Source organism: Armigeres subalbatus, chromosome 1 (genome assembly GCF_024139115.2).
Source record: "Armigeres subalbatus isolate Guangzhou_Male chromosome 1, GZ_Asu_2, whole genome shotgun sequence".
Lineage (NCBI taxonomy): Eukaryota > Metazoa > Arthropoda > Insecta > Diptera > Culicidae > Armigeres > Armigeres subalbatus.
Window position 1 is genome coordinate 117,208,000 of NC_085139.1, and position 25,757 is coordinate 117,233,756.

The 25,757-nt window shown below is 40.8% G+C and overlaps 2 protein-coding genes across 3 annotated transcripts in view; both read left to right on the forward strand.

Annotated features, from left to right (window-relative positions):
• Positions 1–25,757, forward strand: part of LOC134204984 (uncharacterized) — a 69,435-nt gene that overhangs the window by 21,500 nt on the left and 22,178 nt on the right. The window lies entirely within an intron of this gene.
• LOC134205685 (uncharacterized) lies at positions 17,730–19,744 on the forward strand. Its single transcript, XM_062681204.1, has 3 exons — positions 17,730–18,029; positions 18,104–18,311; positions 18,366–19,744. The coding sequence occupies exons 1-3, from the start codon at positions 17,895–17,897 to the stop codon at positions 19,631–19,633; spliced, it is 1,611 nt and encodes a 536-aa protein (XP_062537188.1). The 5' UTR covers positions 17,730–17,894; the 3' UTR covers positions 19,634–19,744.

A 25,757-nucleotide genomic window follows, 5' to 3' on the forward strand; every position in this document is an offset into this window, starting at 1 on the left:
TGCTTGCAAGTCCTCCTCGAGCATTGTCCATGTTTCATGTCCGTAGAGGACTACCGGTCTTACTAACGTCTTGTACATGACACATTTGGTGCGGTGGCGAATCTTTTTCGACCGCAGTTTCTTCTGGAGCCCGTAGTAGGCCCGTAGTAGGCCCGACTTCCACAGATGATGCGCCTTCGTATTTCACGACTAACGTTGTTGTCAGCCGTTAGCAAGGATCCGAGGTAGACGAATTCCTCGACCACCTCGAAGGTATCCCCGTCTATCGTAGCACTGCTTCCCAGGCGGGCCCTGTCGCGCTCGGTTCCGCCCACAAGCATGTACTTTGTCTTTGACGCATTCACCACCAGTCCAACTTTTGTTGCTTCACGTTTCAGGCGGGTGTACAGTTCTGCCACCTTTGCAAATGTTCGGCCGACAATCTCCATGTCATCCGCGAAGCAAATAAATTGACTGGATCTGTTGAAAATCGTACCCCGGCTGTTACACCCGGCTCTCCGCATGACACCTTCTAGCGCAATGTTGAACAACAGGCACGAAAGTCCATCACCTTGTCTTAGTCCCCGGCGCGATTCGAACGAGCTGGAGTGTTCGCCCGAAATCTTCACACAGTTTTGCACACCATCCACCGTTGCTTTGATCAGTCTGGTAAGCTTCTCAGGGAAGCTGTTCTCGTCCATAATTTTCATAGCTTCTCGAAACGTCCTGGTGACTAATTTTCTTCCTAGCAGTTCCATACCTTGGATTTTAGCAAGTTGGATTGGTTCGGCATGGCTTACTAACTTGCACATAGTCTTGGATTTACTGATTTGCTCTTTATGTCACCTCCTTGTGATGCACTAGTTTTCGGAATTTGGTTGCGAAGCTGCTGACGATCCGCTCTGACATGCGAAATTTCCATTCCGTGCTGAATTGGAATTGTATTCATTTCCACTTCTGCTGGGTGATGGTTGAAAGCAAACCAAAGTGTGGTGCTTGCCCTTACAATTTCGGCATGCATATCGAGAAGGACAATCCATCGCTTGATGTCCACGTTTAAAACAGTTCCGGCAGAGTGCGTTGTCCCGTAACACCTTGTCGCGATCGTTAATACACATCCGTTGTAATTTCGGACATTGGTAGAGGAGATGATCTACTTGGCATGCTACACAGCGCCAACGTGCCCTCTGAACATTGGTGTAGCTCAAGTACCGAAACAGTGCCTTCTTTTGTTGAGGGGGTACAACCTTGGATCCGGAAGACTTGGGTGGTAGAGCAGCAAGGACCTTGTCTCTACGCTGCAGGAATTCGGTCAGATCATTGATGGTATCCTGCTCTCTGGTCGAAGAAATTTCCTCCCAGCTTCTTCTAGTTGCTGGGTCCAGTCGCATGCATAAAACGTCCAAGAGCAGCAGATCCTTATATTCTGCCGGTTGTACTAGCTGATCTAGCGTCTGCATACTTCGCTCGAACCCTTCCAATAGAAACCGTAACTCGGTAGCCGACTCCTTTGCCAGCTTCGGAAGTTTCAACAACGCCTGAACCTGACGGCGCTTCAGCTGCTTGCAATCGTTGTATCTTTTCACCAGAGAGTCCCACGCAATATGGTAATTCGCTCTCGTGATCACTAGTTGATCCACAAGAGCCTTGGCCTCGCCTGCCAAGCACCCTTTTAGGTAATAAAACTTTTCCACGTCCGGTAAGTCCACATTGTTATGTATGAGTGACACATACAGGTCACGAAAGCTTAACCAATCATCGATGTTGCCGTCGAAGGTTTGCAAAACGATTCGCGGCAATCGCACATGCTCCATGGTTGCTTGGTTTGACGCTTCCAGGTTTCGGGTTGACTGATTAAGGGATGGTGGTACCTCGAACTCCTTGACCTTGTCCAATAGCAAAGACTTCAAGTCATAGTACTTGCTACTGAGCTCTGACCGCTGTTTGGAACAGTTGTCCTCCTCCTCGTCATAGTCATCGTGAGTTTCGATGTTCAGGATCACATCGATCGTTCACATTTCCTAACCCAATCGTACGCGTGTGTGCGATGCAGTGCGGCTGCCGTCGATCGTCGATCTGTTCGTTTGTTGTCTATTGCTTTTCGCACTTTCTCCAGTCAATCGTCGTGGTTCCACTTGTCCAGTACGGTGTCGGTTTTTGGCAAATAAAGTTTCCGTTCGTGAATTTCAGGTGATCCTCGGTGAAAATCATCCAATAAGTGCATTCATTTGTAACAGTGATCGGTGGTGATATCAATCACGAATAATCCATTTAATAGTGGTTGGTATATTTTTGTGGCGGATCTTGCTAGTATAAACTGTATAATATGCGAAGTAATATTTTACATAACAAATTGATAAAAATTGTATAAGTACCACAATATAATGAAATACCTTAGCGGCGCACAACTAAGCGAGGCAGCGGTGACTGAGCAAAACGCTAAAAAATCTTGAGAACCACAATAATGTGTTGTGAATATTTTAGATTATATACGTATATTAAAACAGGATCATATTTTCGGGATCCGAACCTCTAAAACATTCTGGGGGTACATACTATCCAACCCGGGTTTTTTTGCAAGTTCTAATTTCGATTTTTTCGAGAGTTTGCGGGTACTTTTCTGAAAAGCATTTATTATTGGCAGTCAACTTCTAACTGAGCAACGGAATGAAGAACTGAACTAGAAGAATTGAAAATTCTAACTGAGCATATTCTTTATGACATAGTCGCAATTGAATCTTATTTATTAATTTAAATTCATAATTAAATTGAAATAATAATTGCTGCCTGACTATTGGTAATCTTCTATGAACAGCAATTCGTTTGAGAACTGCAAACTGACATTCCCGATATTCAATTTCCCTGTCTGCTGTAAATATTCCGGTATTTATGTTTGTGATGAATAAACATAAACACCGGGATATTCGATAACATTTTTTGAAAGTCTTCTTGTAGATTTTTGCGGCACTGACAGCGAGGGAAAAATAGTAATCATTCACCAGGCTTTTTTTTTTCAAAAAAAATGATTTCTCGGCGTTTGATGCGTGAATGAGCATCTTTTGTTCATGAGAATAAGTGAGCATTGCGATCCCTGGTAGCAGTCATTGAAAAACTCTTCCAGCTTCCTGGATATAATGCTATAAAAATCAGTCTCAGTGGGTCAGATTTGCTAGATGGTGATGCGTCATCCATTCTTCTACACTCAATTCCACACACCCAAAGCAGAAGAAGGTTGAAAATAAAGGTCTAACAGTTAAATACGGCAATCACAACCCTTCACTTGCCTCTCATATTGTGAGACTGACAAGCCACTTCACGTTTTCATATAGCAAAGATCAGTTGAAATACGCGTTATTTTTCCCCAGCGATTTGTAAGGACGTGGTCGAGGCTTTTGCTGGTGAATGAAATACAATTACAATGAAATACAATTACAATGAAAATTGCAATGTGAAAATCCAGTCAGCGGATCATATGATTTAGGGTGCACTTTCATATATAGCTTTGAAAACATGCCGTACTGGCCCTAATTTGCCCCAGAGCACCTCAATAAACATAGTATCAATGTAAAATATGATGTAAAATATTCAACAGCTTTTCAAACCCCCAAAACACAAAAAAAAATTGAGCTGAAAAAAAGTCCATATAATCGAAGTCCATATAATCGAGGTATACCTGTATAGCCATAAGTACAAGATATATGTATTCAGATGTCGAAAATACATGATTTACCCTACTTGCATTGTTGTCGTTAAAAGTTCTAGTTAAATAAAATTTTGTACGTAAAGTTTGGATGTTCATCATGGCAATTAATTAATAAAATAGATAACTGTAGCTTAAAAATGCGAGGCTTATTTAATGTAAGTGAAAGTGAGCTGGGAATGGTCATAAAATTCCAAGCATTCAGGAACGAGTCACTGGAGCTGCAATAGAGATAACTCTTCATAATTTTCGAATCTAATCTGACTGTATTGAATCATGTACTGATATACAAAATAGAAAAAATAAATAAAATGATGGTCTAATCCAAAACACGGCCTTAATGCCCGAACAATTAAACAAATCTGAGGATCACAGAAAGTGTCCTCTCGTCAAAGAGTTATGCATGAGGCATTCACTCTTCATATCGAAAGTGGTCCTTTTTATGGCAGTCAGGCCAATTTCGTTAGAAACATCAACTTCAAGGTCCAGAGTACAAGATTGTTCGTTTGATGAACCGGGCGGAAAGCTGTCATGATGACATATTACTGCTCCACAAACTTGTCTGCCTCCGCCATTTAACGGAAGGTAAATGCATCTTATCAGCGGCACGGCATGGCGGTGGGTTTACCGTCAATCACCCGTTGATGAGCTCTGTGGGTGTGGGTAGAATCAGAACACGATGATGAAGTGAAAAGCATCCTTACACGTAGGCGAGATACAAGCGTTTTCCTCCAAAACCCCCCACATCAGTAAGGGCCGACGGTCTTCGCCCGCACCATCCTCCCGTCACTTGCGGCTGCTCGTTAGGTTATTGATTGATTGCTGGGAAAAGTGCCGGAACCCGCATCCATCGTCTGTTCATACACATTACATGGCATATTCCCACAGCATTATAAACGAAGTGAACGTGTGGATGGGGGGAAGACAACAACGTGTCATCGAAGTATACCTACCAAGAAGAAGCCAAAATCAAGCGTAACGTGTTTCTTCATTTAGAAAAGTGTGATGTCTTCTGCGGAAATTTCATCTCAACCGGGCCCTCTATGGGGTGAATGGAGCAAAATAATATGAAGATACACTACTATCTCGCTCGATTGTGACAATTACACTTGAGGTGTATTAGAAACCGTGGCTTATGCGACACTTCCAGTGTTCGTCGATCGGTCGAGTTCTATTTGCCCGACATTTCTTCTCAGAAGATTACTGAAATTCAATCAGACGAATTCTCAGTATTGGTGAACTAACCAGAAGAAATCATGGAACGATCTTCCAGTGGTTGCTGTGAATACAATTTGCTTGTTCTATTCATTTTGGTTTGAACGACATGTAACCAATAAGATAATAACCAGGTCTACAAACTAAACGAACCTGCGAATGATTTTGTCTTCCTCGACTTTATGCTTGTTGGTTTTTATGTGAACAGACAACTATTTCCCCATAGTTGTATTCAATCGAATTAAAGTTTTCATAATCATGACCCAAAATAAAGCCCAAAAATTACAAAGGTCCTAGCACTAATATGCGTTTGAAATCCTGGCAAGCTAAATCAAAAATGAACATGCCCAAAATGTATTCTGCTGTTCTTTTGTTGTTTCGTTTACTCGGAAACCATTGACACATCTGTTAAATTAATTTCCATGCCCCAAGAGGCACTTTGCACAATTTTCCTCTTATTCAATTCATTGAGATAGTATGAAGGTGGCACAGAAAAATCTGATGATGGCAACAAGAAACAAGACATATATTTTTTTTAATGATGTGCAGATATCGTTAGATCTAATGAGCTGTATACATCGGATCATCAGCCCATAAAAAGGACATACGTTTTACTTTTCATGTTAGTCATTGAAACTCCGTAATACATATATGTATAATCGAATGGCACCCGAAAGCATGATGAAATCAGTAAAGTTCTTAGCATAGCTTATGTGATTGTACAAATCGTGGATGGCTATACAATGCTTAATTAAGCAATCTACTACTGTATATTGTCGCAAATTGGTACTTGGGATTAGTACCTTTTCCTATACAGTAGCAGTTGTATACCTGACCGCGTCCTTATAATCACGGAAGGAAGGGAAGGAATGTTAGTGCAACATCTACTAATGAAGATGCAGGGAACCCATACTATCTTCATAGATGTTTCGGGAAAGAAAGTTTGTGTTAGTGGGAAAGGTTAAAAAATAAGGAGATCTATTCGACAATATTGAGCGTTTGTCAATAAAAGTATATGCGGAAAAGTTTTAAGAATACATTCATTAATTTACTTACGAACCGTCCAAAGCAGAACCAAGTAACCCGGATCTTGCAAATGATTCGCGTCATAAATGGCACTGCACGTAAAAATCTCTTTCTCTTTCATTCTTCATAAAATTTGACATTGACTGGCCTTGTTGTTTTCTAATTTCTTTGCAGCGAGAAAGAGACAAAGCAGTCCGTGCAGTGCCCTATACAAAACACATTCAATCGCACAGTCGCACAGAACAAAACAATATAAAATCGGACCGCACGATCAATCTGCTTACTGAGCTGAAACACGATAAAACAGGCACTCTGATCAAATCGCAACCTGTTCCAAAGGGTATAGTTCAATGAAGAGTATTTTAGATGAATGCCCACGGATAATTTTACACTAACTAGGTGTTTACATCTGTTATCGTGATCAGTTTTGCAACTCTGAATGCTACGTTTGGCCAATTGCGGCGCGATTCCATTACTTTTTCACTTTGACTCTCCTTTACCATCATTATCGAGTGGTTTGCAATTTCAGCACTCGATCACTGTTAGGTAGAAGCTCTTGCTTGCCCCGGTCCTCTTCGCTCAGTCTAGTCAGTCTCAGTCAGTAGTGATTTTCAATTATTCCAGCAATTACTTGCGGGGATATACCGGCGAATTCTTCGGCATTCTTCGTTTTTAACTGTGCCGAATCCAGCGAACACGTGGACCAAACGTTTATAATGTAGAACTCGAAGAGCTGTGATAGGTTACTCCGACACAGAAAGCGAATGGCAATCTGTATCACGAATCTACCTTCCTGGTTGGCTACAGCGTCAATACACAATGTGTATTACACATATGTCTGGCGTATTGTAGAACTCCATAATCGTCGGTCTTAGGCGATGTTCCTTCAGTTTCCTCGAACGTTTCCTCGTCCTCAGGTCCGATTCCACCGCGTGCAGCCAGCGTGTTCGTGGCCTTCCATGAAGTCGCCGGCCTCTATCCGGTTCTCTGTTAAATATTGTTTTCGCTATTGTTTCTTCCGACATTCGCACTAAGTGATCAGCCCACTGACGTCTACCGTCTTTTATACGATTCACAATATTTTCTTCTGCCTGGTATTCGCCGACGAAGGACTTCTCAAGCGGTCTCAGTCTATTAAACAGAATACGCGACAGAGCTTTGTACGCCTAACTCAGAAAGGTAATCACTCTGTAATTGGCACCCTCTTCACGAATTTAGAGTTCTTGATATTCGCTTATCAGTCAAAACGCTCATTAGACCGGTAGTCCTCTACGGACACGAGACCTGGACGATGCTCGTGGAGGACCAACGCGCACTTGGAGTTTACGAAAGGAAAGTGCTGCGTACCATCCATGGTGGGGTGCAGATGGCGGACGGTACGTGGAGGAGGCGAATGAACCACGAGTTGCATCAGCTGTTGGGAGAACCATCCATCGTTCACACCGCGAAAATCGGACGACTGCGGTGGGCCGGGCACGTAGCCAGAATGTCGAACAGTAACCCGGTGAAAATGGTTCTCGACAACGATCCGACGGGCACAAGAAGGCGAGGTGCGCAGCGGGCAAGGTGGATCGATTAGGTGGAAGATGACTTGCGGACCCTCCGTAGACTGCGTGGTTGGCGACGTGTAGCCATGGACCGAGCCGAATGGAGAAGACTCTTATATACCGCACAGGCCACTTCGGCCTTAGTCTGAATAAATAAATAAATAATCAGTCTTGTTGTCCTCTTAAAACTCACACCTTCTGACGTAAACTACGTCTAAGGGGAAGACTCAGATACAGGGTGTAAAACGGAAATTTCCAAATTCGAGACCGTCGCGAAATTAGGATAGATTTCAAACGCTAATAGCGTCTTTATCTTTCGATGGATTTTCGACATATGCTTATCAATCAATTCGGAACCTCTCCAGCAATTTTCCAATTCTATTGATACTATTGATTATCAACGTTAAACTATTGAAAATGTTATTTCTTTCCAAACCGGGTGAAAAATTCAGAAATTATCAATCCCGTTCATAAATCCCCAACACGGACATCAGATTGCAGTAATGTACGGGCCGGTAATGAGTGATGATGCGGATGAAATTTTTTGTTTTATGTGGTGGTGGCGGTCGTGGCACATAAGTGAAAATGAATCGGTTCTTTTCAGGACCACCATTATGTTTGGGAGGAAGGTTAAGTTGATTTTTTTTCTTTCAAGATGCACTTAATTCAAAGCGCAAAACATAATCGCTTGTCAACTGCACAAACCTGCCGTCGGTAGTAGGACCCCAAGCACGTGTCGGAGGGAGACGATGGAATAAATTTAATCGCATTATGATGACTGAAGAAAATTCTATAGCGTCAGTATTGGTGGTTGCAACAGATTTTTTTTTTCACTCTGCCGATTTACCTGTCCTGGAGAAAGTGAAGTTTTTACGCAAGATTTTGACTTTGGTTTTGTCGCTATGAGTGATTATAAATACACATTATTGAAGATAAATCGGTTCTTTAGAAAATCGCCATTTGTGCTAGAGGAAGTTGTTCCGAAATGAAATCTGTCCACAATCCCTTGGCGACGGCAGACTGTCTAGTCGTAACGATGCCGTTGGTAGTGGAATCATAAGCGCGCTTCGGAGGAAGACTTTTAATTGGCATGGATGGAAGGCGTTTCAGCGGTAAATTGTTGCTTCGGCTGTCATCGGCGAAACGTGGAGTTTTCTAGGTAAGATTCTGTCTATTGTTGACGTTGCAGCAGTTCGCCGACGACCATCGCCGATATCGCAAATTAATCGATTACTTCGATTAATCGATTAATCGTTGCGATAATCGATTAATTTTGAATCGATTACTTCCCAACGATTAATCAATTCAATAATCGACAAGAATCAAGAGTAATCGATTAGTTACTAATCGATTAATCGGGATTTTACGTCAACGCTTAGATGTCGATTACTTCGATTAATCGATTCATCGTTGTGATAATCGATTAATTTTGAATCGATTACTACTCAACGATGAATCGTGTCAATAATCGTCAAGAATCGAGAGTAATCGATTATTTTAATCGAGATTTTACGACATCTCTAGGGTCGCTCTTTGCGACATCTCGAACACAATAGCTCGCGCGCGCGGGCAAGCACCTTTCTTGTAATCAATGAAGTAAGCCCATTAGTACCTCCTCTTTGTTATCGGTATGAGTGCAAATATTATTTGCAACCTTAACACTCTTCAAAGGGGCGTGGCGACAGGTTTTGAATTATTAATTACATGGAAGCTGCTTTCCCACGCACGCGAGCCATTTCTTTCGAAATATCGCGGAGGGTGTAGAGCGGTCCCAGCATCGGCATCGGTGCGCGTCATTTTGTCGAGATTTCGTGAAGGGCGGCCCCAGCGGCGAGCCATCAGCATCGGTGGTGGTCGTCGGCGTTCTTGCTGCAGGAAATTCGTTACCACCGGTGGCGTGGGTAGCGTTCCCAACGGGATGGTTGCGGGAGAGGAGCCAACATGATGAAAATCAGCTTGTGGTCATCGGCGTCAGCAGCACTCGAGTGCAATTTTCTCGCAAGACTAGGACTCTTGGTTGGCTGCTGTTAGGCCGCATGGTCGAAGATCAAAAGGTTCTTTTAAGGACTATATATTAGACCTCTTCATGATTTCAAAAAGTATCAAAAATTCAATCGGTCAGCCCAGCATCACAATTCTTATGCTAAAATAAGTCTCCTGTCAAATTTTCAGCTAATTCGGATAAAATTTCGAGGTGGCTCAAGTCGATTTAGTGTTTTTGGGCTTTTTTCAATTTTGGAAAAAATCTAACAAGAGATATAAACGTCGAAAACTATCGCAACAACCTCTATACGGAAGGTTATGATGTGCTCTACAAGTCTTGTGAACATTGCGATTCGTTCCGTTCACGTTTTGTCCATGTTAAAGTGATTTTCAAGCTTTTAAGTGCATAAAAATACTGTTTCCCCCAAAAGTCATTGTTCTACAAAATTCTTGAGTTTATGACAAATTATTGCTAATTTATTATATTATTATTCCTCTTTTTTCCCTGGAAATTTGAGTAATATAATTGCCTATGTGCGATTTACCGTTAAATTCTTAAAAATCAGAAGCTGAACATTTGTAATAAATTTGCACGCTAGGATTTCTTCAAGCAAGTTGTTCGAACAAAACATAAATTAAATCATATGATATTTGATGCTTACAACAAACGACTTCCAAATTTTGTTAAATTCATCATATGTCTGCATGCTTTTAACATTGAGTGCATTGTAGTAACAAGTGAAATCGAAGCTTCTTTGTTGAAACAACTTGTTTGAAGAAATCTCAGCGTGCAAATTTATGACAATTGTTCAGTTTCTGATTTTTAAGAATTTAACGGTAAATTGCACATGGGCAATTATATTACTCAAATTTCCAGGGAAAAAAAGAGAAACTATAATATAATAAATTAACAATCATTTGTCATAAACTCAAGAATTTTGTAGAACAACGACTTTTGGGGGAAACAGTATTTTTATGCACTTAAAAGCTTGAAAATCACTTTAACATGGACAAAACGTGAACGGAACGAATCGCAATGTTCACAAGACTTGTAGAGCACACCAAAAGCTTCCGTATAGAGGTTGTTGCGATAGTTTTCGACGTTTATATCTCTTGTTAGATTTTTTCCAAAATTGAAAATAGCCCAAAAACACTAAATCGACTTGAGCCACCTCGAAATTTTATCCGAATTAGCTGAAAATTTGACAGGAGACTTATTTTAGCATAAGAATTGTGATTCTTGGCTGACCGGTTGAATTTTTGATACTTTTTGAAAACATGAAGAGGTCTACTATATATTTTACATGAGAGGAAGTGGGTTTGACTGAGAGTAAATTCGTTTGAAAATGAATAATTGGACGCAACTGTTCTTTTGTGGGAAATCATCCTGTTGTCATTGTCAACAACAAGTAAAATTTTCTCGCGAGCTTCGGGCATTCGTTTGGTTGCTCTTATTTGTAAATTTGTACAAAGTGCTAAACACAACAGAAAATTCAATCATAAAGTTGGTGTCTGTAGCATCTCAGACGTACAAATAGCATCTCAAAAGTACAAACTATAATCGCATGGCGATGACAATCGGAATCACAAGCGAGGTCGCAACCCAAAAGGATTTTGGAACTATGGGAACAAACAGCGAAAAGAATCTGGCCTTCCAACAGTCATGACGAATGGACTCATAGAACAAACATCCACGAAGGGAATATGTGACCTTTGCTAAAGCAATTCTCCGGTGTATTGTTCTAATCAACAACTAGTACTTCTTACTGAGCAACTAGTACAGCAAGCTGCTGCCAGCGTACCCCTCCGTCCTCCAGTCGGTCAACATTCTTTAGTCACGGCAGAATACGTCGATGAATGCTGCTCGTCGCTAAAATCATCTACTAGTTCGGGCCCGGATGGTATACCTTCAACTATTCTCAATATATACTGACTTCTCATCAGCTTTTGACAAAATCAATCATCACATCGCTGTCGCCAAATTTGAACGACTTGGATTCTCTGGCTCCATTCTCTGTTGGCTCAGTTCTTATTTGGGAAACCGTAAAATGGCGATAAAAATTGGCGACTGTGTTTCTTCGTTTTTTCCTGTGACTTCAGAAGTTCCCCAGGGCAGCCATCTTGATCCTTTAATTTTTATAGTTTACCTGAACGACATTAACTTGCTTCTCAAGTACTTTAAACTATCATTTGCCGACGACTTCAAATTATTTTGGATCGTAAACGGTGTACAAGATACACTATTTTTGCAATCACAGTTGGATCTCTTCACTGACTGGTGTCAGCTGAATTGTATGGTTCTCAATCTAGATAAATGCTCCTTCATTTCGTTTTCTCGTATACATTCAGCAATTGCCTTTATTTATTTATTTATTTATTTATTTATTTCGTCAACCGACGTAGACTAGTACAAATACATATACATGTTTTTTTTCTTTCGTAATGCTATAGTAGATTATGAAATACAATAAAAAACATTAAAAAAATATTTTTTTTGCTAAAGTTGTTTGTAATTATGAATTTAAATTGTTGAATTCCTTATGTTCGTGTTTTGAAAATATTGTTTAATGTTATGCCGAGACATTGTTAAGTCAATAGCTTCGCAGTGTTGATTATAAACAGCCATCATTCGGTTAAGAGGTCCAAATTTGGCGTAATTTGTTCGGCGGTGGTTAGTGAAAAATAAAGTCCTATGTCGAAGTAGCCGAGAAGGTATGTAAAAATTTAATTTCGGCAAAATTTCAGTTGAGTCAACACGTTGAGATACTATATCGTTAACAAATGAAACCGTTGCAAACTCTCGACGCTGTTTCAATGTTTGTATGTTTATAAGCATGCAACGTGATTCATAAGATGGAAGAGGAAATGACGTCCAACCTAATTTACGAAGAGCGTATAGTAGAAATTGTTTTTGTACTGATTCTATTCTTTCTTCATGTGAGGTTAAGTAAGGCGACCATACAATGCTACAATACTCCAGTATGGATCGTACTTATGAAATATATAGTGTTTTGATTGTGTAGGGATCCTGAAAGTTGAAACAGAAGCGCTTGATAAAGCCTAGCTTATTATTAGCTTTGTGAATGATTGTGTTATAGTGATCAACAAGTTAGTTTCGAATCTAAAATCACTCCTAAATCCCTAACTTTTTCACTTTTTCTACAGTTTTATTTCCTAGTACAATTTGTGTATTTGGTGTTGTTCATTTTCTGCTGAATGATATAATGTTGCATTTCTTTACATTTAGTTGCAATAGGGTTTTTCTGCACTATGTATAAAACATCTGTATTTCATTCTGGAATATGATAATGTCGCCTTCATTTTTTATTTCCATAAATAACATCATCGGCATAAATTAAAAGCTTTATATTTTTGAGAATGAGGGAAATGTCATTTACATACAATATAAATAAAAGAGGGCCAAGATGGGAGCCTTGTGGAACTCCTGAAGTGACTTGAATGGGATTGGATTTATTTCTATTAAATTAATTATTTGTTGCCGGTCTGTGAGGTAAGATTCAAGCCATCTAAGGAGTCCTGGCTCAATTCCAATTTTTTGCAATTTGAAGAGTAACAATGGAATGTCAATGCGATCAAACGCCTTGCTAAAGTCAGTGTACAGAGCTTGCACGTAGTTACCATTATCCATCGCATGAAGAGTATAATCAATGAATTGTATTAAATTTGTAGCGGTTGAGCGACCTTTAAAAAAAACCGTGCTGTTTATTTGTAATTCTGTTTTTAAGTTGTGAAAATAATTTTTCATTAATAATAGATTCAAAAAGTTTGGGAATGCAAGGGATAATGGCTATTCCACGGTAATTACGAATGTCCGATTTTTTGATCGATTTGAAGATGGGCACAAGGTAAGAGCTTTTCCATACCCTGGGAAAACTTCCGGATTCCAGTGACAATCTGAAGAGCCAAAATAAAGGTGCCGTCAGCTCGTTAGCCAGACTATTCAAAAATACCGGTGGAATACCGTCAGGGCCAGAGCCTTTAGATGCATCTATGTTTTTAAAGCGTTTAGAATATCGTTTACCATGATCTGATTAACACCAATACCCCTAGCAAATTCTGGGACAGGCACAAAAAAAAATCAAGGTCGTGATCTTGTTCCGAAAAGGTGGTGTATATTTCTTGGAAGAAATCTCCAAAGAGATTACAGATGTCTTCCGAGGAATTACCGACGCGTTCATCTAGATGCATGGATGAGGGAAAATTGTCTGATTTTAATTTTGATTTTACGTAATTGAAGAAGTTCTTTGGGCATGACTTTAATTCGTTTTCTGTTTTCGTATTATACTCTTCAAATGCTACATAAATTGCTAGTTTTAATTGATCGCAGATGTCTAAATATTTTTCCAAATTTTCATTCGAATTGTCTAGTTTGTAATTTTTATGTAATTTTTGTTTGCGATTCCTTAAATTTTTGACTATACTATTGGATCCACCACACTACGTAGAGAGACTGTTGTCAAGGATCTAGGTGTATTATTAGACACTAAGCTGACGTTTAATGAACATGTTGCTTTCATAGTCTCTAAGGCCTCCCGTACACTGGGTTTCATTTTTCGAATAGCAAGGAATTTTAATGATATCCACTGTTTAAAGGCTCTATATTGTTCTTTAGTAAGATCCACTTTAGAATATTCATCTGTAGTTTGGGCACCTTACTATCAGAATAATATTTCCCGTATTGAATCAGTTCAGCGTTAATTCGTACGGTTCGCTCTACGTCACCTCCCGTGGAGAAACCCTGACATTTTGCCTAGTTATGAGGACCGCTGTAGGTTAATTGAGCTAGATTTACTAAGCGTCCGCCGTGATACTGCCTGTGCGTTATTTGTAGCAGACCTTTTACTTCTGAACATTGACTCGCCTCCTCTTTTGTCCCAGCTGAATTTCAACGTCAGCCAACAAAACCTTCGTTCTAGACCATTCTGTTTCCTCCGCGGTGCCCGAACGAATTACGGGCACAACGAACCATCTTTGAGCATGTGCAGAATTTTCAATCGCTGCTCAAATGAATTCGATTTTTACTTGAGTCGTAACACTTTTCGGAAAAGGTTTTTGCTCACTCTGTCACACTTTTAGAAAGGTTAGTTTAAATTGTTGATACTAGATCTAGACTAAGTTAATTATTGTAAATAGTTGTAATAAATAATTGTATTGTGTATCATTTGGAGTGAAATTGTATTCTGTTGATACGAAAAGACGAAGAGGTTTTGCGCCCATTTGAGAGAGAACAAAAGGAGTTCAACTCAAACGGGCTTTTCCCTTTTCCTAAAACAATAAACAAATAAACAAATAAGTATATTTATATAAATGGTTAACTGATAATGTGATCGCATTTTGACTTAAACTACGTCTAAGGGGAAGGCTCTGATACAGGGTGTAAAATGAAAATGTCAACTTTTGGGTCCGTCGCGAAACCATGTAAGATTTTGAACGTTAATAACGCCTTTATCTTTTGATAGATTTTGGAGATTTATATCTCAAACGCATCAGAAACTCTCCATCAATTTCAAATTTTATTGGAACTTTTGAGAATCAACGTTGAGCTAGTGGAAATTTCAATTCTTTCCAAACCCAGTAAAAATTCAGAACCAATCAATCTAATTCTGCATCTCCAACACGGACATCAGTTTAATGTAAGTTATGGTCATTTTCGCCCATCGCTTCATTTCTATAAGCATAAAAAGACTCGGGATTGACGACCAAACTGGCACAACCTCACACAACCCTACTTCATTGAGCGCCGTTGCTGATGAAGCAAGTGTGAGGAGCCGGACAATACTAAATACTCATCCTACTTGGTTGACATGTGTACAAAAATACATATGAGAGAGTTAGTTCTGAAAATGTATTGCGAGAGATCGACTGGTATCTGGTGCTGGGAATTTGGTTTCATCAGTACCCGCTAAGCTGCGGTGGACGGCGGAGGTCCTTCGTAGCTTAGTAGGGAAAGCACCTGTCTAGCGAACTGGGGTCGTGGGATCAAAGCCCACCGAAGGGGCGGTTACCCTCCAATACCTTATCCGAACTAAATCTATCACATGTTGTACATATGCATAATCAAGTTTCAGACAATTAATTGAATTTAAACAAACAAAACTAAACTACTCATATTAAACAAAACTCGAGAATTCAATAAATTTGTTTTGATTACATAAATATATCAGTTCCTTTTAAAATGTAAATTTCATAGGAAATCCAAAGAGTGATTTTGTAATACTCATGGATAATGGCACTAGATTCTTCATTTCACCAAACTGTTTCACGTAGTTTACGTCGGGCGGTCGTGTCTTGTACACAACCCTTATGATTTCTTATTTCTAAAATTTGACGAATCAGATGCAAAATGAACTGTTGATTAGTATTGAGGATTGTGCAAGATAGATGAGAAACTTTTTGAAATTTTTTAATCATAATTCTAAGCTTTCTAAATCATACAAAACATAAATTTTCTGTACAGTCAGTGTGCCGGAAATTGGAACGTGTGTCCAAGTAGTAATTTACCCTACCACTTTTGCTGGAAACGATTTTGATTTTCTGCTGCTTTTGTTTCCGTTATTAGTGGTACATGTGCTCTATACATCAATTTGATTTTTTTTTGTGTTTTTGGGAAAATACTTACTTTCGCTGGCACCAATTCATATCACTTAAAACCAAACTTATGTAAGAAGACCCGGAAACTATTTTTCACTATTGAAAATATGCTTGATTGGCCATTGCGTTCCGGAGACATTGACAAGACATTATTTTTTCTCAAAGCCCGGTGCGGTGAAAAAAATCGATAATCAATTTTACTATTCTAAAAGCAGCAGAAATGCATATAAATGAATAGTCCATTAGTAAATAGATGGAATTTGAAGAATATATCCCCTAATATGCTGTGCGCAATACATTTTTATAATACACGAGAAAAGGTGGTTCAATCTGGGTTTCTTTTAAGTAAACGCTCCGTAACATTAGAAATTTACACAAAATAGTTTATAGCAGCCTTGAAAATAACCTACCTTCAGCACCTTTTAAAAACGATAGATGTTACGGGCTGGATATGTCGACCTTCGCGAAATTTGTCATGAGTCGCACACAAAGACGCGACATGCCATGTGTTAAGAAGAGCATGATATAGATACAATACATATGTGAACGCGACATGATTAGCGATCATACTGCATATTCGCACCTGAAAAAAATATCACACGAAGATGTACATAATAACGCTACATAGGATTTACCGGACATTGGAAAATATCAATACAACAAGACATAATAGTGATGAAAATTTGATCGAAATCTATTACATATTCGTTGCTAGAGTCGATAACATAGCGGAGTAGCGCATAGTTTCTCATTCTCTTTCTCTAGTTTGCTTCACACATCACGCTTATATTGCTTAGCACTTAAATTATTTCACGTCGATAAAAAAATCATCAAATTAAAGTAGCATCGTCAACATGTTGTTCAATCAACACAGCAAAAAGTAATGAAAACTCAATTACATGTCAAAGAGCAACTAAGAATACAAATGATAGGCAATTAAACGAAATTGAACTTTACAAACTAGATTTGAAATAGCAGCAAAAACAATTGTATGTTCTAAATATGGGCGAACTTATTTTTCAAATAAACTAAATTTTAATAAAATAAAAAAATAAAAATAGAAGTTTAAAAAATATGGTAAATAGAACCGGTTAAGAACACTATGATAAAATACTATTCGCGTTGAAGGTGAGGCGTGTTAGCTAAATTAATTTATAGTTAACCCATCTGAGCGTGCTCGCTCGATCACATGGCAGCAAAATAAAATTTCCATGAAGAATTAGAAATTTTCCATATAAAAATAGGAAATTGCCAATAAAGAAATCAGAGTATGAGCAACAAATATAAAATTTCCACAAATAATGCAAAAGTTCCATAAACATTTAAAAAAATTCCAACAAAACAAAAATAAATTATCAATTTTTAAAGCAAAAAAATGCAATTATAAAAGTAGAATTTTCCTTAAAAAAAATCAAAATGTTCCACGGAAAAAAATACAAAATTTCCAAAAATAAATCAATATTAGCAATAAACAATCACCAAATTTTCCACAGAATTATTTTTCTTTCCACAAAAAATTAAAAAAATTTAATAAAATAATCAATAAAGAGCAATAAAAAAATTTCTTTGATGGCAATTTCCCATTTTTTTATGGAAAATTTCTAATTTTTTAGGGAGAGTTTTCATTTTAGTCCGATCGCATCGCTTACGCTTCTCTTACGGCACTGGAACTATCGAATCAGAAACGAGTTGTACGCCAAACCGGCCTATACTAACTAAACAAGCAGCACATCGTCGTCACTGGCTTGCGCATATAAATTCTAAACATTAGCACATTTATCGATTGACTAAAGTCCACGCGGCCCGGAGGTTACGAAGTGTATTTTGAAACCATGACCTTATCGACCGAGGACAAAGATAAGTGGGTCATTTTTGGCGGACCCGATCCGGTGAATCTTCTGCATGATGGTTCTCTAGGAGAGATGATAATCAAGGAACTTAAACTACGACCGGCAAATATCGGACTGGTAAGTATGAGCAACATTGACTTACATCATCAATCGATGCAGTTTAGATTAACAAGATGATTGCTTTGGGATAGATCGACCCGGCATCGGGAACGGAGCTCAGTTATCAGCAAATTCTCGACACATCTATAAAGGTAGCAAAAGGGTTGCAAAATTTAGGCATAAACAAATCCGACACAGTCGCTATCGTTAGCCACAACTGCCTAGATTATGCATTTGCAATGTTCGGTACTATTTTTGCAGGGGCATCTTTGGCCCAGTTCAATCCTTCATACCTCGAAGGTAATGCACACTGATTCATGATATGAAAGTAAGAATTAACACGCAGTATTTCAGGTGAACTGACCCACGCTATCCAGATGACTAGGCCGAAGGTGATGTTTGCCTCGCAAGAATCTTCTCAACTTTTAATCGATTGTAACAAAAAGCTAAAAAGCGCCGATAGGATTGTTGTTTTTGGAAAAGGAGTCCCCGAAGCAATCCCATTCAGCGATCTAATTAATCAACCGATAGACACGGACACATTCAAGCCGGACCCCGTCGACAAACAGAATCACGTTGCTTTAATCTTACTATCATCGGGAACAACTGGTTTGCCCAAGGGAGTGCAACTCACGCATTCCAACATTATGACAACGATAGCCCACGCTAAAGAAGCTGCCAAGCTGCTGGATCTTCCCGATCAATTGGTTGCGCTCGCCGTAACTCCACTCTTCCATGTGCAGGCAAGTGTCGGTCTGATCAACATGGTTACCAACAATTGTCGGTGCGTTCTGATGGCAAAATTCGACCCACATCTATTTCTGAACAGCATTCAAAAGTACAAAGTCAACCTCATGTCAGTGGTGCCTCCGTTGATGGTTTTCCTAGCCAAGCATCCAATGGTGGATAACTACGACCTTTCATCGCTAATGACGTTGTTCTGCGGGGCAGCACCTTTGAGTAAGGATATCGAGGATCAAGTTCGAGAGAGGCTGGGGATCGCTTTCGTCCGGCAGGGCTATGGCATGACGGAAACCACGTACGTGATGCTAATGCAAACTGGCTTCGAGAATAAGTCAGGATGTGTCGGGAAAGTTCGAATGGGCCAATGGGCGAAGGTGGTGGATCCGGATAGTGGAGAAGTACTTGGACCCAACCAACGCGGGGAACTGTGGTTCAAGGGCTCGCTGATAATGAAAGGCTATATTGGAAAGGAGAGTGCCGTTGATAGTGAAGGATGGTTACATACTGGAGACATAGGGTATTACGATGAAGATGAGGACTTCTTCATTGTGGATCGCATAAAAGAGTTGATCAAGTACAAAGGATTTCAAGTTCCACCGGCAGAGCTGGAGGCGGTTCTGATGAAACATCCCAAGGTGAAGGATGCTGCGGTTATAGGTATAGCAGACGAGAGAGTTGGTGAGTTGGCCACAGCTTTTGTCGTGAAAGAGCCTGGGAAAGAAGTCAGTGAGGAGGAGATCAAGGCATTCGTTGCCGAGCATGTTTCACAGCAGAAGCAACTTCATGGTGGAGTGAGATTTATTAATGAAGTGCCTAGAACGGCAACGGGTAAAATTCTGCGTAAGGATTTAGTGCCAAAAGTCAAGGCAAAGCTTTGAAATGCAAATGATGTTTATACTAGATAGGAAACAGGTAAATAAATGGTGAGGTTCACAAACTTTTCTTTAAATCATTGGAACAGAACTTCAACATCCTAAAGCCATGTCCCAATTCGCAAAAAAAAAATAAATAAATGAATCCTAGAAAGTGATTTACATGTACGGTATTTGATCCATTATTATTAACATGCTCCTATATCCGTGCAATTCGCAAAAAATTATTTAAAATAAACTTGATGATGCATCTGAACTACAACATATTTTTGTCACACTCATAATATTATTCATATCAAAAAAATAATTTTGAAAGTATTTGGGGCATTTTTTCTGGGTTTTTTGAACCAGCATACCTCCCCCCCTGTAAGATTTTTCCCGTACAAATTATTTTTTGTTTATATAAAGAGTATGAAAATAATAGACCTTAAGGTTCAAATTGGCAGCACTACTTCCGGAGAATCCGCCGAGGAAACAGGCGTCCCACAAGGGTCGGTTCTTGCAGTCACCCTTTTCTTGATTCTGTCCTACCGGCGAACGTCTATCTCTTGGTCTACGCCGACGACATCTTGCTGGTCGTTATATAGGAGGTACTCCTGGACAAACCCGAATAAAAACGCAGGCGCCGGTTAGTGCCCTTCACCGCTGGGCGGCTACCATTGGATTCGTTCTGAATGGCCAAAAGTGTATCCGGGGCCACATCTGCCGTGGCCGGCACCAACTAGGAGGACCGTCCAATCCATCAATCTAGGTCGTTATAGCATTGCAAACCAGTCGAGATCGGCGGCTTCTTACCACACTTGCGGGCTGTTAAAGTAACCTGCAAATCCCGGATCAGCCTGATGAAGACCTTGGCCAAAACACCGCACGAATAACAGATGTAGACTAAGAGTTCGCCAAGTGACAATAGGCAGTCGCATGCTTTATGGTATATAGCTAACCTTCTCCGCGCAGAGAGACCTGCTTGGCTGCTTGGCATTTTATCCATCGTCTTCAATAATTATGTCCGGCTTGCCTCCTACTCCAGCAGAAGCAGCCTGCGTCGCCATCTGTTGCACGGTCATTTCCTTTGCCGCTGTGTCCTCAGGAGATCTCTCCTAGACGAGGCTGACCGGATTCTAAAGAACGTGGCCGGGACCGGTCTCCCCCCAGTGGGTCGAGTCCACTGGCACGGAGCAAGAAGAAGGCTGATGCCTCCCGTCAAGATTGAGAAATCCGTCGCCGCACGCTTCCGGTGAGACGATAACCAGACCGGAACCATACCGTCAGGTACACTGATGGTTCTGTCTCTAGCCGAGGGGTAGGCTTCGGCGTTTCCGGAACTAACCTTGCCAGGTCCGAGAGCCTACCTCCTCAATGTAGCATTTTCTCCAACAAGGCTGCAACCATTTTCATCGCAGCTACCTACTCTTCCAGCAAATAAGCCAATAGCGTTCCTTACGGACTCAGCTAGTGTGGTCGTCGCCCTACCAAGCCATAACCTAAAACATCCGTGTATCCAAGGAATCCTCGCAGGTATGACGCCAAACACCTGCTTCGCCTGGATTCCCAGCCATTGCGGCATAAGGGGAAACGTCGATGTCGATGCCCTCGCCAGTGTGGGCCTACTCTACACCCGCTCCGTCCCGCTGGTCAACGTGAAAAACTGGACAAAAAATGTCGTCGGTCAGGACTGGGCTACACTTTGGGGATCCAGGAACTCAATTTTCCTAAGCAAAATCAAGTGCTCCACAGGTCCTTGGAATGACTTGGTCTCCCAAAAGGAGCAAATCGTGATCTCCAGGCTCAGAACCGGGCACACTAGAGTCTACCACAATTTCGGGGGAGGTCCATTTCAATCCAACTGCTATATCTGAGAGGTATTCAACAGTGTTGTTACCGTTACGTAACTATGGTTAATTTAAATAATAAAAATATAAAAAAAGTGTTAATTTTGTTAGTTTGTTAATTGTAATGTCTATTCTAAATGTTAGTAAAATTATTAGTTAAAATTGTTACGTTAATATTGTTGATATAATTAATTTAAAAATCACTCATAAGCTAAAAAAAAACAAAATTTGTTAAACACAATACATTTACACTGATCACAACTAGACGTTACATATGAAAATAATGAGCCAAAGGGAATAAAAAGTATTGCCACACTGGATACGACGACTACGGTATAAGAAAGGAAAAGGGAAAAGGAGGTATGAGCTACTGGGTTGCATTTAGCTAAAGTCTTTTCTGATCTAGAGCGCCAAGTGAGAAGGTAGAAAAGTTTTTTAAAAGTTATCCGTTACCCACCAAGCACAGTCTAAAGCTTATAGCTCAAGTATAATCCCATATCGGGGATTTTACCTATTATTTGGAATCAGGTATGCTATAAATTGAGGACGAAATTAGCAATCAAACCCCAAAAGCCAATTTCATACCTAACCCCTAACCCTATTACCAGGACCCGTTAACGTTCACCTGAGAAGTACTGGTGAGACCGCTCCCCCCCCCGGAAGGCCTTTTATAATCGTGGATCACCCGAAAGTCCAGGGAAAGACTCCGAGGACATTGTTGGGACCGCACCGTCGATTCCGTCCAGACAATCGACGTCAAAAGGGAACTCAATCGGGTAATTCACCCGTTTTCGTCGCCTGTAGGGCATTCTGAGCTGCCGTCGAATTATCCATCCGATCGGTGGCCCGTTCCCCTAATAAACCGCTCCGGGATCCCGAAGAGCTCCAGCATCGGCCGGCCGCAACTACACGCCACACAGACACACACACACACAACCGTAAGTCGAAAAGAATATATATAAAAAAGAACAAGAACGTGTTTTACTTGTGTCCTTGACCAGCCCTGTAAGCCGACCCTAAGAGTCCCATGCCCTGGGCCAGGTCCTTCCGACCCGCTCAGTAATAGTGTCGAACACTTCGTTTGCCGTTGCCCCAAATACGGCCATCCCAGGGTGTTTCGGCATACCGGCCAGTATCAGAGACGCACTTGCTGACGACGGAGCGGCCAGTATCAGGACGCAGGATTAATTTTTAAATTTAATTCCCTTCTCGGGCTCCTCGAACACTCTGCTTTGGGGATAAGTCCTATTGCCATAGGCGAACGGGTCTTCTAAGGATATGAGTTTTACAATGAGAAGTAAGAAATGAGAAGTGAGGAGTGAGACGTCTCACTTTTCACTCCTCATTTCTCACTTCTCACTGTAAAAAATGAGTAGTGTGAAGTGGGTAGTGAGACGTCTCACTACTCACTTCGAGCTTCTCACTTTTTACAGCGAGAAGTGAGAAATGCGGAGTGAGAAGTGAGACGTCTCACTTCTCACTCCTCATCTCTCACTCCTTACTGTGAAAAGTGAGACATCTTACTACTCACTTCACGCTTCTCACTTTTTACAGTGAGAAGTGAGAAATGTAGAATGAGAATTGAGAGTCTCTCTTCTCACTCCTAATTTCTCACTTTTCAAATTACCTATTCGGTCAAATGTCCTATTTGGCCTAATGACCTATTCGGCCAAATGTCCTATTCGGCCAAACGACCCTTTCGGCCAAATGACCCTTTCGGCCAAATGACTCTTTCGGCCAAACGACCCTTTCGGCCAAACGACCCTTACGGCCAAATGACCCTGCCGGCAAAACGACTTTTCCGGCCAAATGACTTTCGGCCCAATGGTCTATTCGGCCAACTGGTATATTCGGACAAAAAACTTTCGGCCTAGTGGCATTCGGCCAAATGGCATCCGGCCGAACGGTATTCGCCTAAACGGCCCTTCCCCACGTACACTTAGTATACGAGAAAGGCTAAAATGTATTCCAAAATCATAAAGTTTGATGTTTGATATATGGCATGCCATTTTTTTCTTCTAACGGATTCAAATCTTCCAAACAGATCTCCGGATTCGGTTCCTTTAGTGTTTCGTATGGTGAACCATATTAAAAGCAATTGCTCAATCTTCTGAGCTGCCCACACTGCCATGGGGTCAAGTCAGGTGAAAAACTATTTGCGAGCCCTTCGTACGTAGCCATGGACCGAATTGGCTAACAGTAACAGTTTGCCAACAAAATCCTCTAAACTTAAGATAGGATTTGACAACTAAGTACTAACAGAAAAAGTTTTTTTTGTGGAATTAGATGAGTTTCAGAGTGAAAAGGGTTAAAATGTGATCAATGGTGCTTAAAATCGAGTGGTTTTATTTAGCATAACCTTTGTATCATGTATACAGTATCCCCCCGCTTATCCGGACCTCGCTAGTCCGACGACTCTTTAGTCCGGATCTCGCTAATTCGGAATTTTCCGGATTAAAAAGTATCAACACCCATTTAAACACATTATGCTGTCAGTTTTCAAATTTGTGCTGTGATTTTGTTTTGGTTCATTTGTATGGATTTGACAGTCGGATTAACGAGAGAAACTCCGATAGTCCGGCCATACATTTGTCGGATCAGCGGGGGTATACTGTATATCTTTTACAGTTCAGCATAATTTAATTTTACACATAAAATCCATAAAAAAAAAAATTTGCATATTTTTATGAATATGAACTTATGCACCAGCAACACGGCCAATTTAACAATAAGCTACTTACTTGATACTTTATGGACTACAGCTCTTCGATGAACCTACGCCAAATGGAGTATCCTTCTCCACTGGACTTGATCCTGGGCCAATCGCTTCCAGTCGCCCTGAACATTGGGCGCCCTCAGGTCCTCTTCAACTGCAAAAAGCCATCGTGTACGCGGCCTTCCACGAAGCCTGCGGCCTCTTCCGGGTTCTCTACTAAATATTATCTTCGCTTGACGTTCTTCCGGCATACGAACAACGTGAGCAGCCCACCGTAGTCTGCCGTGTTGAATAAGCTTAATAATATCCAGCCCTTTATACACCTGGTACACTTCGTGATTCATGCGACGCCGCCAGATACCGTTCTCCTGTTTACCGCCGAGTGTTGTCCGCAGCACCTTACGCTCAAACACTCCGAGAGCTCTCCGATCAGCCTCCTTTAACGTCCATGTCTCATGGCCGTATAAAGCCACCGGAAGAATCAGAGTAGTATACAGCGCGAGTTTTGTTTTCGTTTGCAGACTACGGGACTTAAGCTGGTTACGAAGTCCGTAATAAGCCGTATTTGCAGCTGCAATACGCCTTTTCACCTCGCGGGTAACATCGTTATCGCACGTCACTAATGTTCCAAGATACACAAATTCTTCTACCACTTCAAATTTTTCACCATCCAGCACCATTTCGCTATCACCACCACTAATGAACCCACGATGATTGCCAGCGACCATGTACTTCGTTTTGCTGGTATTGATCGTGAGCCCAATCCTCGCTGTCTCCCTCTTAAGAGGCACAAAGGCCTCTTCCACGGCACGGCGATCAATTCCGATAATATCGATATCGTCCGCAAATTTCAGGAGCATATGCGATTTTGTGATAATGGTACCGCTTCTTTGCACACCAGCTCTCCTAATCGCTCCCTCGAGCGCTATATTGAACAGTAGATTCGAGAGTACATCACCCTGCTTTAATCCATCTAAGGTAACAAATGACGTCGATATTTCATCCGCAACCCTTACACTTGATTTCGATCCGTCCAACGTTATACGAATCAGCCGTATCAGTTTCGCCGGAAAACCATGTTCAAGCATAATTTGCCATAATTCATTCCGTTTCACTGAATCGTACGCCACCTTGAAATCAATAAACAGATGATGTGTCTGCAAGTTGTACTCCAGGAATTTATCAAGGATTTGTCTCAGGGTAAACATTTGATCCGTCGTTGATCGGCCCCTTACGAAAACCTGCTTGGTATTCGCCGACGAAGGACTCTTCAAGCGGTCTCAATTTGTTGAACAGAATACGGGACATAATATTGTACGCCGAATTAAGGAGGGTTATTCCTCGATAATTGGCGCACTCCAGTCTGCGCCCTTTCTTAAAGAGAGGGCAAATGAGGCCGTCCAACCAGCTAGCAGGCATTTCCTCGTCTTCCCATATTTTCGACATAATATGGTGAAGAACTTCATGAAGCTGCTCACTGCCGTGTTTGAGAAGTTCAGCCGGGAGCTGGTCCTTCCCCGCAGCCTTATTGTTTTTCAGCTCTTTAACAGCTTTTTTAACCTCATCTAGTGTAGGTGACTCCACA